General features: G+C 38.9%; 1 protein-coding gene across 1 annotated transcript in view; it reads right to left on the bottom strand.

Moving 5' to 3' along the window:
• Positions 1-4,507: 4,507 nt before the first annotated feature.
• TRHDE (thyrotropin releasing hormone degrading enzyme) overlaps positions 4,508-11,125 on the bottom strand; it is a 205,761-nt gene continuing 199,143 nt past the window's right edge. The window contains exons 18-19 of the mRNA XM_030238218.2: positions 9,421-9,502; positions 4,508-7,566 (exon numbers count right to left, since the gene is read on the bottom strand). Of these exons, the coding sequence (XP_030094078.1) occupies positions 7,423-7,566; positions 9,421-9,502 (226 nt within the window). The 3' untranslated portion in view covers positions 4,508-7,422. The remainder of the gene's footprint in view (positions 7,567-9,420; positions 9,503-11,125) is intronic.

Here is an 11,125-nt window from a genome sequence, read left to right as displayed (position 1 = left end):
TTTTATTTGGCTAACGGTTTAAATTTCTGATTACTTCTGTATTCACTAATTAGCATTGTAAGAATAATTCTGGTTTTATTCAAAAAGCCTAAAAGGCTCCAGTAAATGAAAAACTCTGTTCAGTGTGGCATTTTAGATATACTGAGAATCAGTAAACATCTCCCTTCTTATGCAAAATATATCCTTCTCCATGAAAAAAAGAAAAACAAGAGAGAGTACTTGGCTCTATATAAAGCTGTGATTTTAAATTCAGAAAAAACATATCACCATATACTGCACCTGCAGAAACAGGTTTCAAGCTAAATCACATTCCAGAAATACTAGTTCAGTCATATGCAGGAGCGTATGTGAATATACATTAATTTGAAGTGCATGATTAATCCCACAGAAATCAGTGGGACTGCCTACAGATTTATATATATGGTGGAATCTTGGTCAACACAGCCTCACATCCTGCCTTACATCCAACTGTTTTGCTGAGTTGAAACTGTTTGGGTAAGATCTACAAATACAAATACCCAATGAATAATTTTTCACAGCAAAATGTCCAGAACTAAAAACTACACTTGCATGCACACATGGTACATAGAAAGAGAAATGTGGAATTATGCAATCATCTGTATTTCCTCTATATGAAAATGGCATTTGGATCTGGCAAACAGACATTTATGTGAAAACACTGGTGAACTGTATCCAAACAGTCAGTTTACACGGCACCTCTTACATGACAAAAACCAAAACTCCAAAGAGTACAGATGTGAGAACTGATGGAAAAATATGTTCTTTTAATTACAGTATTCAGAATCAATCTAAGGTTGAGACAGAATTAACAAAGGGACTCATCCATTATAACCAGCATTAACAGCTGCAGGATGATTTCTTTCTTCTTAAGGTGTCAAAAGATCTTACATGTGGAGTCTTTTGGAAAAATAATGAAATTTATCATCAATCCTTTATTTCCAATAACATGATTCATTTATGTCATTGATGTGTGTGTAATTAGCTTTCAGAGAACTGGTTTATATTTATCTTCTGCAAAAATACAGCAACTGAACACATTTCAGTAAAACATCAGACAGGGATATACAATCTCTGTTTTTATAAGGCTGTATGTTTCACCCACACCAAAGCCTAATATCTCTCAAACATAACAACAACATAGCAAAATTACATTTACACATATAATAAAGCTGTCTTTATACAGGGTAGTTATACAGTAATTACAATGATTTTTCCATTAGAAATGGCCAGAGTTTATTTTTTCTTCACTGAGTCTCTAAGTTCAGGAAAGTCCATCTCTGCTGAAATCTACTGTTTGCAGGAAAAAGAGAGGGTAGTAGCCACACTCTTCACAGTACAATATTCTACAGTTCTCCAAAAATATTATAAAGCTTTAACATATTGGAACTAATCACAAAGCATTATTCTAATGAAAAGACAAAGGAAAATGAGAAACATTTGTCATCCAATATGTGCTACTGAAACCTAGATACAAATATGTGGAACATCCTGTACAGCAGCCGAGGTGCCACCTCCAGGGCTGTTTTGGGAGCAGTGGGGAAGATCCTCAGCTGGAATTCACATCAGTCACTTCAACGGATCTACCTCACTGGGCTCTGCGGCCACACATGCTCCTCCAGTCTGGCTGCAGATTATTTTGAAATTACAGAAACCAACATATTAAGTGGAGTGAAATGTATAACAAAGAACTGAGACTGCATCTTGGCTCCTGGCCTGATCCATTGTGCCATGGCTATCCGGATCAAGCAAATCCAAGCGACGCTGTCCAGAGAACACTGGGATGCTCTGGCAAGAGCCCCCTGGCTCATGACTGCCTGCTGCAGTATGGCCCCTCTGCTCTCACAAAGCTGCTCACCTGTGTTCTCTATCAGCACTGCTTTGATGCTCTTAGAAAATGGTACACATGATATAAGCAAAGCATCCTGAATTTCTGTTTGGCAAGGTCACACTTACTTCACTAGTTACAAATCAGTCAAATATAAATGCCTTTTCTTCTGAGAAATTACATTTGGTCTGACTCACAACACTTCTCATGTGGGTGATTCTCCTTAAACACATCCCAGTGAAACTGGCTCCATATGTCTTTTAAATTCCAGCTTCAACTGTGTTACCATATTTTGAGATCAAGCTCAGAATCCCCCTCCACTCTCAGCACGGACACAAGACAGAGCAAAGTTTAACCAGATTCTTCAAAATACACTTGATTTTAAAATTCTGCCCAATGAGGGCACGTGGCCTTACTTTGGTGAAAAATCCAAAGTAAGGCCACGTGCCCTTTTCATTTCATTTCCCCTCCTGCCTACTGAAAACAAAATTACTCATGTCAGCATGGACTACTTGCTCAAGTCAGAGTGGTTTCACTGAGTTTCAGAACTGGTATTAAGACTGGCAGAACTTTGCACAATTGTATGAGAAACAAAGTGACCAATCTTTGACATTTTTGTATGCAAAAGGGTTGCTGCACCCTCACTGGTGCCATACAGGTTTACGCAGGCATCTGATTGGTGGCTTTATGGTTTTTTGTTTGGATTTTTTTTTGCTTTGTTTTGTTTTTTGCGGGTTTTTTTATGGTATGAGTATACTATTACTAGAATTATTACCACAAGTAATTTTTAGTACATCCTTCCAACCCACCTGTTAGAAAAAAGCCCAAGAAATTCCTGTTACACTTTCAAATATTAACAAAAACATCATAAAGAAAAAGAGTGTCTGTGCTCCTAGTCATACTAGATAATTACATATTTGACTGATCAAAAATACTTCTGAAGAAGGGACACTATAATATTCTAGACTTTTACAAACATTTTGGACTGCACTTTTCAGCTGGGGTGGCCAGAGCTCAGGGCTTATGCTTTTTTCTGAGCAGTGCAGGTTCATTAGCTGGACCTCTGCTTTCTGCTAGCACAAGACAATGTCATTCATCTCTGAAGATCACCCACAACCCATACTCAGCCAAGGGACCTTCTGTCTGTTCCATACAGCTGAAAAAAGTTGGATGGAGCCATTCTGCATTTCAGCAGTTCCCAGCTAACCCAGGTGGTCTGGCAGCAGTGGCAGGTGACACAGCCAGCAGCTGTCTGATAGCTCCATCCATAGCTGGGCAAACAGACTCTCTTCAGGCTGCTCCACAGCTGCATGGTCCTTTTACTCCTTCATAAGCATACTGACACTGTGGCTATATATCCTGCTTAGGGCAGGCAGCCTGATATGGTGAGTACTCATAGCAAGAGTGAGTATAAGCTGATTATATACATTAGCAGTTTTCAACCCACATCCATTTTCCTCAAAGAGAAAGTTGCACATTTTCCTCAAAGTCTATTTTCTCTATCACTTATGATCATGTGGAAAACCAAAACCTTATTATGCAAGTATCTAAATAAAGGCACCCTCTCCTGCAAATATTAGCTTTGCTTTATTCTATCCAAATTAGATTTTTATGGGAAAAATATCTCTGTGGAGGATTTTACATACACACACAGAGACACACACACCCACACACCCCACACACACTTTTCATTTTTTATTACTTACTAATAAAGATTTAATTGTATGGTTCAGGATCTTTGCTGTGAAAGCACCCTTCTGCATCAGGGCATATTTCCTTTGGCACGCTAAAGATCAGTGGAATATCCAAATCTAAAGATCAGTGGAATGTACCAAAAACTACACAAAATTCACCTTCAGTTTCCAAAGTAATATAGAATACAATAGAATTCTTGCTATGTTCATTGAAAAGATAATCAAAGGTCACAAATTTAGATGCATTTGAGAACACATGAATTTTTTTTATCATAATTGATGTCCAAGTACTCCCAGTAATAGCAGAAATGACAGGTCATTTCAGAAGAATGCTTTCACAGTGTTCTGCCCTTGTCACAATTAGTAGCTACTACCATTTTAACAGCTATTAGCAGAGGATACATGAATAATTCTACCAGCTACAAAGTAATAGGCCAGATCCTTGTAGTGGACAATTTTATAAAAATACAATAGCTATTTTGTTATGCTGGCATAGAATCATGTCTATTCACATGGCTTCCTATAGGATTTAGAAAACCATATCAATTAACAATGACAAAGGATCCTGAGTCATACAAAGGCTGATTAGAGATTCTACCCTCACCAAATCTCTATAAAATGACACCCATGTCCATGTCCACACAGCATTCACAGTTTGCACAATCTCCTCTCACTAGAAAGCACAAAGTTAAACACTGGATTAGAAAATGCTGAAAAGTATGGAGTACTTGGCTTCCTAATCACAATCCAAATCATAAAAATGAGGACCACCTTTAGACATGGACAAGGGAAGAAAAGGACTGATAAAAGAGAAAGAAAATCAATATGATAAAAAGATTTTTCTAAGCAGGTTGTGTTAGAACTTTCCATGAGGAATCAGCTATTCTTTAACACACAACTGTGTGAAACTTCTTAAAAAAGGTTTCTAAAGATGTGTAATAAAATGCAGGATGTTTGAATATTGCAGAAAACAGTTATGGGATTTTTTAGATTTAATCAATTTAAATTTAATCCCGATTCAGTGTGAAACAGCAAAATACAAACATAAAAAATAAAATAATAGAGAATTATAATGGAAAGGCCAGTTCAACCTTAGAGCAATAATACTAACATTATAAGAAAACAACCACTATAAGCAACACATCAACAGGTATGTATAATGTATACACTTATGACTTGATATCTGTGGCAGACCAGTTGCCCAAGGCCACTAAAATATCAATTTACATCCAACACCAGCTAAATGTGCAAGAACTTCAATCCAAATGAGCAAGAGTGGAAATTGAAAATTACAAAATTGGAAATTTTGTAATGAACTTGACTTTGGAATAAACTGTTATCAGTGGGAAAACCAGGAACTTCCATGTGCAACTTGCAAGGTATGTGGTTCAATCTATGGTTCTGGAAAAGAAAAGTCATCAAAGACAATACTGACTAAAATTGTAAAGGTACAGACCATTTCACACTCTTCAGATCTCTGAAATCTTCCAAGCAATTCATATTTGAGGGCTTGGCTTTCCACACAGTCTTTGGATATCACAATTTTGGCCTTCATTACAGGGAGAACGTTAGACTAAATAGTATTCGGCTTGCGTTTTTTTATTAAAAAAAAGTCTGTATATTATTTTTCTCAGTAGAAATTAAAAATTTGACGCTACATACTGGCATTAAGGTCAAGTTTGGTCAACCGCATAAAATAATACTTTTCACTTTTAAATGCCTTTCATAAGAAGATATTCAAGTGCTTTGCTAACATTAGTCAAGCCTCACAACACCCCTGTGAGGTAGGTAAAATACAAAGGAGGAGGAGGATTTCAATCAGCTCTGACATGATAATGTCTCTGGGCAGCAGGTTCACTAGCACTGCAACACAGCACAAAGGTTTAGGGCTTACTACTATAAGGCAAAGAGTTAACAGTACAAGGGCACAGGATTCCCTCTTCTTTTGGTTATACTTGAGTCAAGCTAATGTGCTACACAGCACTGAACAGCTGAACAAATGCCCACACAAGGATTGCATGCACCCAATCCACAAACAACAGCCTCCTTAAGTAAAGGGCACACAATAACAGGTGCAGGATCAGTACAAAAGCTCTCTTATGGGATGGGTCTGCTAGTTTTTGAGGAGCAGAATACCTTGGGAATGAGAGCCCAGAAAACAATACTCTCTCCATATAACTCTGAAAATATCTGAGGATGGTTGGGTTTGGTTGTTTTCACACTAATGTTTTGATTCACAACTTACTAGGGATAAGCAACTGCAAGTGTAAAGCATGTTGGTTAATTTCCATGCCTTGTGAGGGCAACAACCAGACAGAATGGCTGCTCTCTGCTTTGGTGGGCCACGTGTTCCCAAAGTACACAGCCATGACATGGTCAGATGGTTGGGATAGCCTGGGATGTGACAAAGAAACAAAGAAACACTGCCCCACATCTACCTTCTACCTCTGAACCCACTGCAATCTGACTCCTGAAAAGTGAATTCTTGTGGCTTTTTCCTCCACAGTGTAGACATGAGAGAGTATTTGGACCCTACCAGTTTTATCCTCAGCATTTAGTTCCAGAGAGCAGATAGTCATTGTACAATTCCACTGTGTCACTGATCTTTCAGATTAAGGATAGAGAAGAAACAACATGATTAAGAAAAATGTCATTCATGAACAATAGTGTAGGTGAAGTACAAGGGAACAGAAAGAAAACCATGTTCTTAGTATTAGTCAGTACAAATAAACACATGTACACCCCCCTCACTTTCTCCATATTTCACTTTTCAATGATGGCATAAATAGTATATTCGATGTTTGCAAATGTATTGCCCATATAGAGAATCTGACCTGTCTGTCATAATAAATCACTACAGAGACTGGTCTACCACATGAAAGACAGCCCTCTTAGATTATTTTTAAGTCTTTGCATGCAAGATATTCTCCCTTTTTCCTAATTTTCATTTGCATCTTATGTTTATTTATATTACTTGTGCACTATGAGCTAAAAAACTTACTACTGCACAGGCTGGGTGACCTGGGTGAGACACTGTGAGTTTCAGTGCCTTGTAAAGTAGCTGAGAAGAGGTGGTTCATGGATTCTGTGATATCAATACAAAGCTCCTGCCCCAGCACACGCTCACAGTTGAAACTACACTGTTTGACTGATCAGCAGTGAAAAAATGTGTATGATTACAATGTAATGATGATGTCCTTTTCCTTTTCTCTCTCTAACCCTGCTCCTGGCCCTTTTATCTTTCTCCTCTCTCACTATTCTGTTTATTTAAATAAAGGAATATGGAGACTGCAGATACAATTGGTAACTCAAAAAATGAGCTGGCATCTTTGTAATCATTAAGAGACAATCTGAGTGGCAGACAAACTGGTAGCAAGTGGGAAAGTTGATTTTACATCTTATACCGCCCCAAGCTGGAAGCCTTCTGCATTTCCTGTTCCTCGCTTTCCTTTTGTCCATTGAAATAGTGATTGTCAAAGAGTCTTTGTGCTTTGTATAATGCCCAACTTTGATGTAACCGGAACTCACATACAAAATGTGGCTGTTATACATAAGCATGCTAAAATACAGGCAGAGACAGTACAAGCATGCACAAAATAGTCTTTGAAGGATTTTTTGTTTGTTTTTTCCCCGACATTTACATGCACCACTTAATATCGTATTTGGTTGTGTACATTGAGGACTGGGTTTCACAAGCATTCATGATCTTCTCTTCTGAAAATCTTCTTGACAATTTCACAAGATTTCAGTGTAAAAAGAAAAATCCACAATGAAAAAAACAATAAACCAAAAAAACTTATCCCTGCAATCTGATCTTGTCTTCATGATTTTCATGTTGAACACTCTTCCTCTTGCAGTGAGTCATTCAAATAAAAAGACACATTACTGTGTCAAGGATTTTCTTAGCCACTGGAACAGTTCTTCCTTATAAAGCCTTTGCCACCGCACATTGGCTTCCACTGTTTCCACAGCGCGAGAGAAAGAGACAGCAGCTCCCCCCTCGTAACTCTTTATAAAGTTCTTTAGCTGGAAATACAAGTTAACAGGTTCAATTTGCAGCAACTAAAGAAAGCAAGTGCATACAAATAAGTCAGCTGTTTAGGACAAACTTCCATCATCAATGTAGAAGTAAATGCAGTACTAGAAAGATTTAATAGGAAATATATTGAGACAGCAAACTGTCAATTAGATGTGATGCAATTGCTTCACATTGCACTGGAAGATATAGATACGTCAGTGCTGGATCACATTAATATAATTACCTCCTTCCCTCCTGCAGCTCAACTGCTGCACTGCATAGATGGCTGCTGTAAACTTTTATTTGTACCTAAGAAACCAAACTGGAAGCACTGGAATTGCTTCTAATTAAGATTTATATGCAAATATCAGTAGAAGGCGGTACTGATGCCCTCTGGTTTTATCAAGCCTCAAAACACATTAATTTTATTTTGATTTGCAGATCCCTTTCAGTTATATAATACAGGTCAGTTGCTGAAAAAAGGAAGGGATGGTTACAGTGAGAAGAGAATGGCAAAATAGCAAGTGGGTATGCATTCAATAATCTTTGAATGCCTGAAACATACTCCTTCCCTTATAAAAAACTTTGATTTTTTTTTCTGCAAACTGAAGAGGCTCTTGCTCTCTTCTTGTGTATACTCAAAGTATAGCACCAGCACTTGAATTATTATAACCAATGGCACTGGCAGGTTCTCAATTATTGCTGTTCTTTTCAAGTGAGAATTGCAAGGCTGATCTGCACAATATTTTGCAGGTTATGTTGATTCATACAAAATTAGATGGTTTTAGCAACACTTATGAATAACTAGTTAATTTTTTTTTCCTGGTGACACCAAATTCATCTTGGTTTCTAAACTCTGACTTCCAGCAACATCTCTGCATCTTGGCTCAAAACTGAAAATGTTGATTCTGCAACTGTCTCATTCCTGTCACAGTTAAAAGCATGAAAGGGACCTGGAAACTATCAAAATCAGACTTTACCTGATCTCTGTACTTTTTTGTCCCAAAATGTTGACAATACCAGTTTCTTTTAGGGAAGTATAACCAGGCAGATTACTAATCCTATACCGAAGGTGGAAACTAAGAGTACAGAACACTTCCTTGTGCAGGGCAGTAACTCAAACCTGACCAACAGTGTCATTCCCACCTGAGGGGAGGAAACCACCTGTGGCCTCTCCCTAAGCTACTGAGGCCACTAGACTTGAGTGCAGACAAATGGTTGGATGTAAAACATCAAAGCACAATCAGAGTTCAAGTAATGGTGGTTGTGCTGCGTAAGAATCACTGTATCCATCTGGAGCAGCATTGAGTACGTGCTAAACAGGGTGTAGCACAACTGCACAACTACCCCGGTCAGAATCGGTGTTAAGTTAAAATGAGAAGTCTTTCCCATCTAAATAAGAAGTACAAATTAATGTGGCGTCATTTGGCCAGCATATTCAGTTAGCAGCTTTTCCCACATGGAAAATACCGTGAGAAAAACAGAGAACACATTGGCAGCTTCTACTTTGAACACCGATGTTTTCAAGGACTGCCCTCTGTAGCGTAAGCTAATGAAGATAGAAACATCTCATCTCCAGTTTCTCAACCAATAGTGAAGAGAAAAAGGCAAACCTTCACCTCCAGCTGAGCACAAAGAACTGCCTGCACAGTCCCCCTCCTGACACCAACTCTACACACTTGTGTGCTTTTGTGATCTGCTCCTCATCCTTGTGCTGCCAACAGGTTGGTGCTGCACAGGCAGTTGGGCCATCAACTGCAGCAGAGAGAAGAGAGTTTCTGGACAACTGTACTATTGTTCCAGCCCTGCTCCCTGCTTGCAATGAACACAGCCTCACATGACAGTAGTAATTAAAAAATTACCTCTCTTAGTTCTCCTTCAGTATTGAGGAATTCCGTGACCCCACTGACAAGCTTTGAATTCATAAATAATGCTTCTCCATACCTGCAAGAGCAAAAAGAAGGTGCACAGAGAGTTACTGCAGGAGCCAGGTCAACTGAAAACTAGGGAGTACTCTAGTGTAATCAAGAGAGAAGACATAGGACTGATTTTGGGTGATCAAGGGAATAGCACTGGAACTGGGTACTGGTATTTCAGGCTGAAATACCTGTTATACCCAGGGTATAACTACAGGCACAGGTGAGTGCTCCAGAGGAGGAGAGGACCAAACCACCTCCCACTAAACAGAACAGAGGAAGGACTTCATGGCAGTCTACAACTTCCTCATGAGGGAGGCACTGCTCTCTTCTCTGTGTTGCCCAGTGACAGGACCCGAGGGAATGGGCTAAAGTTGTGTCAGGGGAGGTTTAGGCTGGATATCAGGAAAAGGTTCTTCACCCAGTTCTGGTTGGGCACCAGAACAGGCTCCCCAGGGAAGTGCTCACAGTACCAAACCTGTCTGAGTTGAAGCAGTGTTTGGACAATGCTCTTGGGAACACGTTGGGAATGGTGCTGTGCAGGGCCAGGGGTTGGACTCAATGATCCTTGTGGATCCCTCCCAACTCAGCTTATTCTGTGATTCTGTCAAATAAAGCTCAAAATACTGGTGCCAATGAAGGAGCAGGGCAGCAACTATGGAGAATTATTCTGAGGAACCCTTCAAGCTGTACCATTAAATCAGACTTTTTGATGTGCCGCAGCCTTCTCTGCATTTTGTATTCATCCATCTCATCTACATTACAAATAGCCTCTCAAAAACAGAGCTGCATCAAATTTTCTTGTTCCACTACCTGATAATTAAAATAAATAATGCTGATAGGAATAATACTACTAAAATAATCCCCTGGGCCACAATGCAGCATTTCAAAGAACCAACCTGGAATGAAAATTTGAAAGCCTGGGCAAGGAATATTTGAAGGCTATGCAGAAGCAATCCGGAATGACATTTGGCAGGCAGTTGCTTTGAAACTGGCTGTTCAAATCCTCCTGTTCACTTGTTTTTCCACAAGTTTTTTTCAATCCTCCAAATGAAGCACTGTATCACTACTGACCTAGTGATCATTCCTAAAGTTTTACATTTCATGTTGGAATAGTTTGGGATTTGTTGTTTTGGGGCTTGGGGTTTTTTCAGTCTCCAGCATGAAGAGTATAATTCCACTGGAAACCAGAAGTAAGCCAAGTTAGATGTCATTCAGCACAGTAAAAGGCACTTGACAAATAGTTACCCTTATCTATATCTGCATGTGTGTCCGAAGTAGTATCTAGCTAATCTAAACATGACTGGTTTTAAGACAGGGAATCCAGATCTCCTGTCAGACATGCGTAAGTTTTACCATTAGACTTTACTGAAATTATGTTCATTTGGGGGAACAATTCAATTCATCGTCCATTTCTCCAGACTGATTTATAGAAAGAGTTCAAAATTCAAAGTGAAACCAACCAGCACAGTCACAGCTTTCTGTTCTGCTTCTGTTAATCCTAAATTGATTACCCTCAAATACTTAGGTACTCTAAGCCACAGCTCTTTCAAAGGGGAGAAAGAAAGAGAAGGAGAGCCAAAGCAATAGGTATAGAAAAATGAGGAGAGAACTAGGATCTCTTTGAGAAGAATCTGTTTTAGGGAATGTT

Source organism: Serinus canaria, chromosome 1A, assembly GCF_022539315.1.
Source record: "Serinus canaria isolate serCan28SL12 chromosome 1A, serCan2020, whole genome shotgun sequence".
Lineage (NCBI taxonomy): Eukaryota > Metazoa > Chordata > Aves > Passeriformes > Fringillidae > Serinus > Serinus canaria.
Note: the sequence above shows the minus strand (reverse complement) of the source record. Positions and strands in the feature narration are given on the sequence as shown.